General features: G+C 47.2%; 2 protein-coding genes across 2 annotated transcripts; one reads left to right on the top strand and one right to left on the bottom strand.

Moving 5' to 3' along the window:
• Positions 1-2,927: 2,927 nt before the first annotated feature.
• Positions 2,928-10,741, top strand: N7525_009629 (uncharacterized protein; the record flags this gene model as incomplete). The annotated part of the gene is made up of 25 exons (XM_061214801.1): positions 2,928-4,008; positions 4,075-4,290; positions 4,347-4,375; positions 4,427-4,628; positions 4,696-4,928; positions 4,978-5,183; positions 5,239-5,696; positions 5,747-5,821; positions 5,872-6,081; positions 6,135-6,206; positions 6,256-6,557; positions 6,611-6,631; positions 6,682-6,825; positions 6,873-6,974; positions 7,030-7,246; positions 7,297-7,465; positions 7,524-8,061; positions 8,114-8,486; positions 8,541-8,623; positions 8,680-8,776; positions 8,828-9,055; positions 9,120-9,286; positions 9,344-9,451; positions 9,503-9,856; positions 9,923-10,741. 25 exons carry the CDS (start codon positions 2,928-2,930, stop codon positions 10,739-10,741), a joined length of 6,504 nt encoding a protein of 2,167 aa, XP_061069232.1.
• A 352-nt stretch (positions 10,742-11,093) lies between these two features.
• Positions 11,094-13,563, bottom strand: N7525_009628 (COG1/VPS51 family protein; the record flags this gene model as incomplete). The annotated part of the gene is made up of 3 exons (XM_061214800.1): positions 11,094-13,132; positions 13,189-13,358; positions 13,421-13,563. The coding sequence occupies 3 exons, from the start codon at positions 13,561-13,563 to the stop codon at positions 11,094-11,096; spliced, it is 2,352 nt and encodes a 783-aa protein (XP_061069231.1).
• Between the last annotated feature and the right edge of the window lie 48 nt (positions 13,564-13,611).

Here is a 13,611-nt window from a genome sequence, read left to right as displayed (position 1 = left end):
GTTAGTCAGCTCTGCACGTGCCCATCGGGCGTGTGATTTTTAGGAAGTTTTCATTTGACTTGTAGTTTATTTTATTGCATCGAGATAGAGATTGAGGGTTTGTTTTCTACGGCTGAACGACACATATCCGTCCTTTATAAAGATCCAGACGTTGCCCAGGTGCACCCGGATTCCAGGTTCTGTACCTAGCTGAGCTATCGGACCTCGGGAGGATCTGATTGGTTGATAATCCTGGGCAAAGCAGCCCTAAGAAAACGCATGTTCAGACTTCCAGGCGTTTGTTTCTCGTGTTACATGCATCAACTGTCAAAATGCCAGTAGCTCGAAGCCAGTCCAAGGCTTTGATCAACCAAAGTTCGAGCCGAGCACAGGGTTATATCGAGGATAGCGAGATATCGACCAAAAGCATGGAACAAGAACGAACAACCGAGGAGAGGAGCTTGCGTTGACTGGCTTGATCTTGAGTATTCCGCCAACTCAATATTGAAACAGACCAATTGGAAGTCCATTCTTAAAGATGTTCGGAAAATTAATGGCTGTCGTCAAATCACATTTGCATGTCCCATGGAAAATCCCCAGAGGCTGTGGGTTATGATACGTAAGATATAGTGCATACATATCCCATTCAAGACAAGGCTGACTAACTAGTTAAAGACTGGCGTAACAGAACTGATCGGGATAACTTTTATCAGTCAGATATAATGACACAAGCCATGAAAGAAGTCATATTCCCACTAGACTCCGATACCCCCGGCAATGACAGAAGAAGCCATAACAGGAAGGCCTTATTGATTTATCAATTTGACGTGACCAGCCAAAAGTTCATTATTGATTGTTTTTCAAAGCCAACTCTTCCTAGCATGGTTTATGAGATCTGGATGGTTTATCTTCCGATTGAAGAAGTTGTCGCTTTATTGGATTCAGGCCAGCCTTACCATTATCTGAAGTTGGGGAACATTTTCCTCCAACCTAAGAACGAATCAGATCCTATGGCGGCTATTTTCAATCAGCATACTACCTGGGTTTCAGGTGAAGTTGAATATAAGGGGCGACGCTGTAAACGAATGGCGTGGTTCGGGACCTGGAAGTCTAGAGAGGCGGAGGAAATCTATAAAGCAACCGTGATATGGGGCAGAAAAAATAATGGGGGAAAGAGGCTAGCCTCAGATTTGTTTATTGAGCAGCTAAATTGCCTTGGGATGGTTGGTTACGAGACGTGGCATGCTAAGTTTGAGGAAATCAAAACATGGATGTAGATATCAAGCACTAGTGGCAGATTGCGAGCATCCCCGAGATAGAGAACTTTAAGCTGGTAGAGAAGTCCACTCAAGCTTTAAAGGCGGATTGGAGGAGCGTGGCACGGTTGGCAACACTTACAATATTTCTCATAGCCTTAAGGACAGGGATTCCATTTGTGTGGAATACATAGTCCCAAGCAAACAGATACTTAGTTATGACACTCCTTAGTTTGTTCTGTGTGATCTTCGGGTTCGTACTACGGGTGCTTGCTGCCCACTGCCCACATGTATGAGGGCATGTGTTACTGAATACTCCTGCGTGCTTCTGTCTCATCTAAAATCGTAAGGATGATACATTCGAGCTTTCTAATGAAACTCAAGATGATGATATTGCGATGATTTCTAGCGTGTCTATGTTTGTAGTGGGTAAAATTATGCTTTCGATACTATGAGACATGTTGGCATTCGGAAGAATATCACATACGGCACCGGAAGGCCTGAAGATGCTCTACATTTCGAAATGCACATTCCCAGCTTAATGAATGCTGCATACAAGTGAAAAGCTATATACAGACTATTGTGTGAGGAACAACCTTGCCCTTTTGTCTTCTGACTATTGTGTTCATGAAAACTTCCAGCATTCGAAGTTCATTAAGCGGCCTCACACTTCTCTATATGACCAGTTTAAGCTGGCAAGAGTCTGACGAAGTCAGCCCCATCTATACAACCGGTCTGGCGTACAAGAATATTCGCCTGAAGATAATACGTATAAATAATGAAAGATGCGCTATCATCCAGCACGGCATTCTTTGATCAGGTTCAACAGCTTTAAGACCGTCGAAGCCAGGACCCCACGGCAAAGAAATCCAATATGGGAAGATGTCTCTACTAGAATTTTAGCTATATAGGACCAAGCCTGACTTGAGGATTATCTACCACCCGGAGGCTTCTCACTAGAGATAGGATCGGGGGACACTTTTGTGAACTATATTGCAGAGGACTCTTTAGTTCCAAAGCAGCAGCTCGCATTGGAGCCATGAGGAAGAAGGAGAATATACAATTAGGTATATGTTCATATGTTAGAGCCCTATAGAGGTATGAACATATGAATGTTTCCAAGGCCAGAGCAAGTTGACCGGTTCGGATATCAGACATCTAATCTACTGGCAAAACATAGAATCCATGTTTCCAAGGTTAGAAGGAGATGGACCCATGGGTTCATCGATGTTTGTGTTTGTTTGGGACAAAGAGCCTTTTGGGAAAGAGCGACTGGATGTTTGGAGGAAGGGACGTCTCTGGTTTGGAAGGCACGCGTCTGCGCATATTATCCTCAACCTCTCTCCCACTTCTCTTTTCTCTTCTCTCCATCGACTTGTTTACCTCTTCGATACACATCAATCCCTGTCACCTCTAGCTACCAATTGACGAGACATCGACGAACCCATCATCTTGTCTTGGCCTGGCTTTCCAAACCATACCATTTCCTGTCCTAGTTCTGATTATCATAAAAACCACAAAAAGAGAAGAAAAAATTGCAAAAGGAAAACGCAAAAAAAAAAAAAAAAAAAAAAAAAAAAAGGAAAAAGGAAAACGCCCTTCGCCAGGCACCAGACGCGTCCATCGATCCTCATCTGTGTCTACCAACTTCCCAAGCCATAAACAACAAGCACCGAGTCTTACTGCTCCACAATGGCGCCTGTCCAGACCCCGTGGACCTCGATTCTGCTGCAGGAGAAGCCTGGCCTGCATGAATACAATCATGCTTTATCAAACGTCGAAAAATACTACACCCATTTGCAGAGAGCTATGCAAGATTCATCTATCCATGATCAGCTAGTTCTCAACCCCGACCAAACACACTCACGGCTGCTGAGGTCCTTCGAGATCTTGCGAGTCAAACAACTACCAGGTCCGGTTACCGAGGAGATTTTCAAGACCATGGTCCTTCCGTTTATTCACAACAACATTTTCTCTCCGCCACAGATAATCCAACTCGTTGGGTCTGCGCTACCTCTTATTACCAGTCAATATTCCCAGTTTCTGCGTGACATCACCAACACCCTCCTGTCTTCTCAAGGCTTGTTTGACCACCTGGTGGCAAACGAAAGATACACGGTGGTCTTGAAGGAATGGCTGTTGTCGAAGAGAAACCATCTTCCCCTTGCTCTCTCTAGGCAGGTTGGAGACAGACTGGTCGCCATGTGCAATGCCTGTTCCTCCGATCACGGAACGGACGCTATTGTGGAAAGTTGGGGTATTGCCCAGAAACTGATCGAGTCCATCAACCTGCTCATTGACACATCTTACGAAAAAGAATTGAAACGGGCAAAAACGGAGAATCTACCTCCTCTTGAATCCATGAAAGTGCTCAGTCGGGACGATAAAAAACTGACCCCAGCTCAACAAGGCCCCAAAAAGGAACTGAAAAAGGAATTCAAGGTCTCGGACGAGATCCTTCAGCAGATGAACCACTTCAACCTCCCACCACCGTTGTCCGCTCGAGGCCTCACTCATGCCTCGGAGCGTCTTCAAAACGAAATCATCCCAGCACTCATGCGCTCCGCTCTTGAAAGCTTCCCATGCAGAATCTGCTTGGATAGGCTCACTACCGGGAGTCTTACAGGCACTCTGGCCAGCCCGACAGACCTGCCTTCGGATCGAACTACAGTACCTGGCAGTGCCCAAGAAATTTTCGGGAAAAGAGTCGGTATTTGGAAGGTTTTACTGTCTAACATTGCTTTTAATAATGCGAAGAAACTGGCCCGCGTAGGTAAGTCTGGTCTATCATCTGCTTACCTCCATCATGTGCAACTTGGTCGTTTCTAACCTTACCTAGGTGACTTTGGCGGCGTGGAACAAAAGCTCCGGGATTTGGCAAGTGGTGAGTGGAAAGGCAAAGATCTATCTCGCCGCGTGGGGTCCAAGCAACAAAAGAAAAGAATGCAAGTTCCTATTTTGGAAGTGAGCGCTTCTGCAACTGTGTCGATCTTGTGGCAAGTCGATGTCGGCTTTTACGAGGAGCTGCCCTGGGTGCAGCAGCAGATTGTAAAAGGTAAGTATCTTCAAACCAAGTTATTGAGGCTCGTGGAACTATGCTAACTTTGGCAGTATGGCAAATCGTGGCTTCGGAAGAGGAGGTATGTTTCCAAGTCAAACAATATAAGAAGTCTGCTGACTTGGTTTTACAGTTGGGAACTGCAATTGAGCAGATACTTCTGATCCAGGAGTCCTACACCTCAGAACTTGTTCAACTCTGTTTGCAAACTCCTGTTCAGCAATCAGATGGAACTTGGACGCCGCAGCGATTCGGTAACGTGAAAGAGACTGGGTCTCATCAAATGAAATCCATTGCTTCTTCCAAAGCAAGCCCAGCTTTGATTGAGATGTCAAGTACGCATCTATTCCCCTCAATAATATCCCAGGCCCTGTGGGTTTTAAGCTAACCATGAGTCTCAAGACAAATTTTACAATCTCACCGAGCCGTTTTTGAGGTCGATCATTGATGAAAACGCCACAGAGGAGTTTCCGTTTGACCTCTCTCCAGAGGAGTTAGAAATTGTCAAGCACTTCAGCACAGCAAGCTTGATTCTGGGTCGAAGTGGTACAGGAAAAACTACCTGCCTGTTGTTTAAGATGCTTGCAAAGCATAAAGCAAGGCAGTCAGCCTCAGATGAGCAGCAAGCTCGACAGGTATGTCTCTCCGTTCTCACATTGCCAGATGCGAAATTGACATGAATAGCTTCTCTTGACTCGCTCCTCATATCTGGCTTCAAAGCTTCAAACATATGCCAAAAGCCTCATTGATGCTCAGGCAAATGCTCCCACGACTGAAGAAGACCCAGACTCGGATCTGGAACCAACTTCGTTCTTCGCCCTGAAGAATTGCCATTTTCCAGTTGTTTGCACTTACGACGAATTCCTTGGGCTTCTGGAGAATACAATCAGGTTTGAATTATCTACAATGTCAATCTGTCAATATTTTCTTGCTAACTTGGAATAGAATGGCTGATCGAAAGGATTTCCTAAGAGACATCAATCCCAACAAGGCAAAGGGCCTGGACCCACAGGTGGGAGACAAGCCACGAGTTATTGACTTCAGCATTTTCAAAACAGAATATTGGGGCTCTCTGAGAGGATTAGCACCACCATCTTGCTCTCCAGAGCTCCTGTTCGCAGAGATAATGGGCGTCATTAAAGGCTCTAGCGTCACGGCAAAAAGCCTGAAGCCATTATACCGCGCAGAATATGTTAAGAAAAACGCGAAAGCTTCTCCCGCCTTTACCTCCGAGGCAGAGCGTGAGAAAGTATTTGGAGTCTTCGAGCGCTACGAAAAGCAAAAGAAGCTTCGCAAGGAGATTGACGAGCTGGACCGTGTCAGTGCCCTGCTGAAATCCCTGAGAGACAAGAGAGCTCTAGCAGAGCAAATCCAGCGCTGTTTCGAGGAGATTTATGTTGATGGTGGGTCTGCTGTTCAATGTTTGACAGCAAAGTACTAACTACGTGCTTAGAAATTCAAGACTTGCGTTGTCTGGACATTGTCCTACTTTTAGGCTGCCTCAGTGACGCTCGTGGCATTCACCTTGGTAAGCTCTCCCGAGATTGGTCCCTGGTTTTACCAACTAACAAAGCATAGCTGGCGATACTGCCCAGTGCATATCAAAGGACTCGGTTTTCCGATTCCCTGAGATAAAGGCATTGTTCTACGACCATTACGAAGTGATTGCCAATGAACAGAATCGGCCGACGTTTGCCAAGCCTGTTCAATTCTCTCTGGCAAGGAACTACCGCTCGCATCAGGGTATTCTAAGTTTTGCGTCATGGGTGATGCAGCTACTCTGGCATGGTATGAGACGTTGCAAGACTCGAACCTGGTTTTTTCTAACTTTTCATCCACAGGATTCCCGGAAACAGTGGACAAGTTGGACCCAGAGATTGGCTATATCGGAGGACCGAAGCCGATTATCTTTGGTATGTCACATCGTTGCACTGACATTCAATCACTAACGTCGTCATATAGCGGGATTTGACTCCTCGATTCTTTCTGCCAAGATGATTGGCCTAGTCAAGCTCAACGACAAGGTCGCTGATTTTGGCGCTGAGCAAGTCATCCTTGTCCGAGATGATGCATCCAAGGACAAGCTGCAAACCCAAATCGGCGAGATTGCCCTTGTCTTAACAATCTTAGAAAGCAAGGGTATGGAGTTTGACGATGTGTTGGTGTATGACTTTTTCGGCAGCAGTGGCCTTGGTAGTAGCTACCGGTGCCTTCACATGCTTGTTCAAGCATCACGAGCGCAGTTCGATGCTCAAAAACATGCGGTGAGTATTCCATGAGATACTAGCCCATTATGGTTACTAACATGTGCAATTAGGCTTTGTGCTCCGAACTCAAGGTATGTCTATTCCTTTGCTAACGATCTTTCTTACTAACCATGATACCCAGTCGCTTTATGTTGCCGTTACTCGTGCTCGAAAGCAACTTTGGTTTATGGAAACTCAAGAGAACAGCGTTGATCCCATTCTTCAAACGTTGTCGCAGAGCAACAGCCTCGAGCTCGCTGAAGTTGTGAAGCAGAAAGACCCTGATGTGAGTAGCCCTCTAACCTAAATGACTCGCATACTCATCTACTTTAGGTTGCGGCAAAGGTAGCAGTTCTGCGGGCTGGCGGCTCAGTGGACCCAGATAGATGGCTCAAGAGAGCAGCACATCTTCTCCATCGGAAGAGCTTTGCAGAGGTAACATACTATTCACCAGCCGGAGGAAATATTTGTGTTAATGAATGTTTAACAGGCATTGTTTTGCTACAAGAAGGCCAATGATCCTCGAGGAATGACACACTCACAGGCGTGTCTGCATGAGCAAGAAGGAAGATCCCACCGAGCAGCTGGAGATATCGAGGAATTCACCGCGTGTTACGAAAAGGCTATCGTTCTTTTCCTTGAGATTGGCCTCATTGCAGAAGCTGCGATGTGTTACGAGGGGCTTGGGCAGTTTGGCAAAGTTGCAGGTTTGTTTTCCAATCGCGTCGAGACGGAGTAATACTAACCACTCTTTTAGAAATCTGGAAAGCCCGTGAACAATACCAAAAGGCTGCATCTTTCTACGAGAAAGGCAAGCTTTTTGCAGAAGCTTCGGAGTGTTACCATGCTTGTGGTTGGTACGAGGAGGCAATCGAGGTCTTGCGCCGCGGAGATCAGTTCGATGAACTCGTTACCTATGCCAACAGGTTTTTATACCGATTCCTCTCCCCGCTACATTAATTACACAATATTGACTCTGTATAGGAACCGCGCGTATCTCAGCGAGGCCACCTTGCTTCGCTACTCGAGACTCTGCAATATCTTGCTCAAGCAGGGACGTGTCTCTGCCAGCCTGAGGGCGATAACTATCAACATGCTTGGATCAGATGTGTCCAAGATTGCGTTTTTCAAAGAGTTCGAAATGTGGGACCAGCTGCGTGCATTCTATTCATCAAAGTCCAGATGGTTTGAGTATTACGATCTATCAGTCGCTGTTGGTGACATACCTGCGGCGATAGGCACCTTGCTGGTTCACAAATTGATGCCAGTGGTTGACAAGCCAGTGGTCGAGAAGCTGTTCAATTACTCCATGGTCGAAGTCTTATACGCCCACAGAAACTTAATTCCGGCCAAACCTGAGCGAGATGGGCTGCTGAAATCAGTCAAATTAACTTACCTCGAGAAACTTGGAGCTCAGTGGAGAACCCTATTGCAGTTGATTGATGATCTTGAGGATACGAACTTATCCGCTTCCGTCAAGCACCTGGACAAAGGTCTCTTGAAGGATATTTTCTGTCTTTTTGTTTGTTTTCAATCTAACCACCATTTGTGGGTATTGAGCTAATTATTTTTAGGTGATCGCTTTCGAGCCGTCAGTGTTCACCAAGCAAAATATCGAACACCTTCCAATGGATATCGTCATCCGAGTTGGAAAGCTGCTGCAAGACGTTCATGCCCGGAAGCAGTATTCTCTTACTTGTCTCGCTACGGCTTGTGGCATTTTCACGAACCCAAAGCAAGAGACTCAGACGATCTTGCTGCATTGGTCTCCGTTGAAGAGTTTCACAACAACTCCTCTTGACGGGTCTTCATGCGAGGACTTGCTTGACACTGCAAATGGCTTTCTTCAAGAGAAGTTTGCCACAGCTCTTACTCAGTTCCATGAAAATGCAGGCAATCTCGTGAAGAAGGATTTTCCGCCGACCTGTTTTCAACAGCTTTACAAAGGTAAGCTTCATCCATTGACGCCCTCGTCTCAAAATACCTAACAACTTCAATCAGGATATTGTTCAAAGCTTAAGGCCAATGAATGCTTCTGGGGCCATGAAAAGCCTACCGCAGAATTCGCTATTGCAAAGTTGAATGTGAGTAAGACTATGAGAAGTGTGAGAGATCAACTACTAACAGGGTACTTCTGCAGTGCCTTCTCACCGTCGCTGAGGTTTTTGCGCGCCTTACGCCGGTTTATTATCAAAGAGTCATGGGGGAAGCATTCAGTAAACCATTCCTGGGTCGTAGTAAGTGATCGGTCGAATCTCGTCATACGTTCCAGATCTGACATATTACAGGGAGAACTTGGATCCAGCATATCCAAGAGGAGCTGGTGATTGTCAGTTCTCTGGAGCAATCCTCTACTGCAATTGTGAATCTGCGCTCCAACCTGCAAAGCAATCCAGAGTTTGCTGCCACCGCATACTGCCTCGAAGAGTTGTTGTTCTATCGCATGGACAAGGAATGGGGGTCGATGAGCAGTCTGAGCTCTTCTCTAGAGAAGGTCCAAGAAGCTCAAATCCTCGGTAAGATAAACTTCTTTTCCTAAACCATTAAGAATCGGCCCTGATAATCAATCCAAATTTGCAGGCCCTCACCCAGCCACACGTTTCCAGCGAGCACTCTTTCTGAATATGGAGCGCAGCATGCCACCACGCCATAAGCGATCTGGGCATCCGCTCGCGCTGCCTTTGACGACGTTAAATGCTGCTGAGAGAATTCGGTCAGCGGTTGCAAGACGCAATGCTCAAGCCTTTGTGAGATATCATTATTATGCTACGTCGCTTCATCGAGCTATACTAACCGTTGCATAGCACAACGGCATCAGCACCTTTGTCCAATGTCTCGAGAAGACACCCAAATCCTCACTTGGTTCGCTCCATGCTGTTCTTTCTGTGCTCGAATTTTCAGCTACGTACATTGTGTGTTTCCAAATCTCGTCTATGACACAACAGGTTACTAACATCGTGTAGCTTTGTATTGCCAATCCAGGAAGGGGTATCGTGGTTCCCTGGTCCTGGGCCTTGCAACATCTTTCTACAATTATGCAATCTCCCGCTAAAGACTATGGGTTCAAGGACAGAGAAATCCGTGTGCACACAACCGACTTGATGAACGTTGTCATCAGCTTCTGCAACCTCATGGAACAGGTCGAAAGTGCCCTCACTAGCGGCATTTTAAGATTCCAAGGACTGGGTCGCAATAGCCTTCCAATCCCTATTGTCAAAAGACGCTGCACGGAGCTTTTGACGACCGTGATGCTCAACCTGAACCATTGGCCCAAGCAGCCAGTAGGTTTTAAGGAGATGGAGAAGGTAGTTAACAAGGTATGTGAATTTGCTTATGGCAGTATTTCCTAACTAAGTTTGACTAATTATACTTCAAAAATCTAGGCGCTTCGGTCGACCATTATTCCACCAGGAATGGCATTGGAATTTTCCAACAGTGATAGGTTCCGGCAAAGTTGCATCCGCGAGTATGCAGCCTACCACCACAAGGACGAACTGTGCGTCGTTGCGCTTGATGATAGGAAGTCCGCCCCTCTCTTCCTGAGGTCCTTCACACAAGGCAACGCGAAGTTCGCCCAGCTAAGTGATATCTTACAGATGTCGCGGATTGCTGAGAACCCTCTATCCATGGGGTTGGGAGAAGATTTGCAAATCGACGAATACAGCGGCTACGAGCTCGACATGATCACGAATCTCCAGCGGCGCTGGCGAAAGGTGATGGAGGTCCTCGAGAACAATCGCCGTAGGGCACAGTCTGGCGAGGGGAAACTTATCCAATTCTTCCACGAGGTGTGCACGAGACAGATGAGCGTTCTACCTGCGTCCGCTTGGTCAACTCGGGATAAAATACACATGCGCAAGGTGATATTTACCGACGGTGTGAAGATTGCCATGGCTCTTTTCGGTGTTCTTGACAGCCTCGTGCAACTCAAGGGGCGATGGAGGAACGAATTCAACAGCGATTGTTCCACTGCAAAGCTAGAGGAGCTCTCTGTCATTCGCGGGCGGATTCTGCCGATCGATGGTCAGCTTCAGTACGTTGTTGAGCACTGGTCTCCTAAGGGCATCGAGGAAGCTATGATGACTGTTCCGGCTGAGGACCTCGGTGCATCAGCCCGTGAAGCCCAGCGCGCCCTCTATGCTGTTCAGCGCGAGATTGAAATCATTCGATCTCAAGTTGAAATCATTGCGAAAAAGTCCTGACCGGTAAGGGGTGCTTTTCCCCTCTTATCGACAAAAACCAACAAAAAAAGTTTGAAAACGAAAAAAGTCAATAAAAAAGGTAGCCGGTGATGATCTGCTTGGATGGACGAAAATTTACTGATATCTGGCTTTTGACCATTTTATGGCTGAACGAGATACGATTGTATGAAGTGAAATGTATGATATCTTGTCTAGACGCTATGTAATGGATTCCTGTCTGCGTACCATGTAATCAACGTATTTTCTGTTGGAAAATAAATCCAAGTAAAGTATGTATCCATTACTAATTGAAAGGATAATGTAAAGCATAGATGGGCATTTGGCAAGATGCAGCATCCTCCTAGAGAACAATTCAGGGTGATGACAAGAGACCAAACAGCAGCTCCGTCCGAGTCCAGTACTCAGTTGCAAGCTTCTTGATAGACTCAACAGCCTCAGTACTGGAGCCAGCGCTCTTCTGGGCACGCTCGACGACACCATCCAGCTGATTTCGTTCCCCGAGCATCTGAGACAGATACAAAGAGTCGAAGAACAGCTGAACCTTCCAGTCGCGCAGGCCCTCGATTTGCTCCGGGTCCGGGGACTGGGTCTGTGGGTTCTCTGCGGTCCCCTCCATTTCCTTGTCTCCGTTGGCAGTAGGTTTGTCATCCTTAGTCTCAGCCTTAATAGGAACATCTTCGCTGTCGAGATCATCCAAAGCAGATGAGATAGCCGCCTCGAGTTTGGTTCCCAATTCCTGCTTCAACGCCTGCACCGTGGACGGATCCCACAGGTCCAACCCGCAAGTGTCCATGGAAGAAGTGAGACGGCGCAGGAGCTTAAAGCTCAAAACCGAGGGTTGAACTGGGAGGGCGGGCTCGCCTTCCCAGAGTGATCGACCGGGCACCGTCTTAATCTTGCCTGTTTGGGGGTTGATCTTCGAGGACGGTATCAAGCTCAGCGAGCCAGCCTTGGCGACCACTTCCGTTGCAAGCAACTTCTGTAAGTCAGGGACGATTTCGCTCGAGAAGATAAAGTCTCCAGATACAAATCCGGCAGGGATATCTCGCCGGATGAGTCGTATAAGCCTCAGTAGGAAAGTGGCTTTTTCGCTTGAATGTGAGGAGTTGAATGACTTGAACGCGCTGCTGAAGGATGTCTGGAGACTGGTGAATGCCTCGCGAACGGCAGAGTGGAGAGAATCGGATAGGTGTCGGGGGTCGTCGTCGTTGAGTCGAGGTGTGATGTCGATATCTTCATCTTCGACTTCACCTCCGACGAGAATGTCACTCCATCGCGTGCGGCGTAAAGAGTCGATGGATTCGTTAGCTTCTTGGATTGATGCCAGCCATGCTTGATACTTCTGAAGGACGGTGGAGACATCTTCGTCACGGCCCAATAATCTGTCTGTGACGGTTTGTTTGAATGCCTGTGCGCCGTTCGTGTATTCTGCGGTAATGAGGTCGGCATCCCACAGAGATCCGACGGAGTTGTGGTCGGTGTTCTCCCAGTCTGATATTATAGATGAGACCTGAGTACCGACTTCGCCTAGGCTTTGTGCTTGCGCGTTCAGGATTCTGGCAAGCTGGTCATTGAATATATTTCGAAGACTTTCGAGGACATCCACCGAGCCGTGAATGATGGTTGAGCCCCAGGATGATAGCCATAATTCCACAGTCTCTGTACGGAGCGAGAGGAGCTCTGAGAAATCGGCGCTGTGGGTCAGGCTCTTTTGGCAGCCCTCAGAGAACTTATTGAAAGCCTGAAGCGACCATTCCTTGATTGATTCCACCCCCTGAGTTCTGTTTAGTTCGCTGAGTTTGATCCAGGGGGTGAAATTTTTAACATCTGGAGCTAACCAGCGGCCAAGAACTTCAACCTCCAGTCCATCTAGACTCTCAATCTCTGGGTCAGCGAGGATGGGTCGAGCTTTAAGTTTCAAAAGCACATCTGAAAATCGATGGGATCGCAAGACCTTTGAGGCCTGGAGTGTTTGAACAAACAGCTGGAGGGCTCTAGGAATGTTCTCACGAGACACATCCAACTGGCTAACAATAATGTCCAGGCGGACTCGGTGGAAATGGTTGATCGCATCATCAGAAGAAGAGCTCGTTACGAGGCAATGGGCGGCCAATGATTCAATGATAGTGTCTTCTGTGGCGCTCGTAGAGGCAAGACGTTTGTTAATACGTTTGAGAAGTGTTTGCCGCAGAGACGCTAGCTGATTCCAGAGATCATCAAGGAATGGAGGGAGTGATTCGTGTTTCGATAATTTATTGTGCAGTGATCGGGAAACAGCGAGAATCTTTGCAACCAACAGGAGCGAGCCGCGACGTCGCAAAAGCCGGCTGATAGAGGTTGTACAGCGGTGAAGGAGAGAAAGTTGCGCTCCGAATGCGTGCTTCTCTGCATCTATGTTCACAGGGTCAGCTACTAATTCCTGATTTGTTCCAGGGCCGGTTCCCTACCTTTTTCAGCATCACCAGTCTTTATTTGCCGGACATGAACATGCTTCCTTTCTATAAGTCGGGGGTTGCACCGGCGTCCAACGTCGGCCAGAATGGATTCCACGTCTTGAATGTCTCGGTTCATAGCCACGATCGTCTCGGCAGTTCCAACTAAGTCACGATATCGAGTCCTATTTTCAAATTATATCAATATCAGTGAAGGAACAGCTACTCTGGCAAATGAATCACCTACCCCACGAGAGCTCGGAGCTTCTCCTTATTGCTCGCGATGTCCCGGCGCAGCTCCTGTTCCACACGGCGAACCGTTGGAATCGGGTATTGGAAGGCATCTTGCCATGACTTCAAGCTTGAAGGATCAGGCGCCTCAGGAGCCATTCTGGCGGGATACGTGGTGAGACGGTTCGTTTATAGAGAACAAGTAAT

This window comes from Penicillium rubens (genome assembly GCF_028828025.1).
Source record: "Penicillium rubens strain IBT 27055 chromosome Unknown utg000003l_segment0_segment0, whole genome shotgun sequence".
NCBI lineage: Eukaryota > Fungi > Ascomycota > Eurotiomycetes > Eurotiales > Aspergillaceae > Penicillium > Penicillium rubens.
Note: the sequence above shows the minus strand (reverse complement) of the source record. Positions and strands in the feature narration are given on the sequence as shown.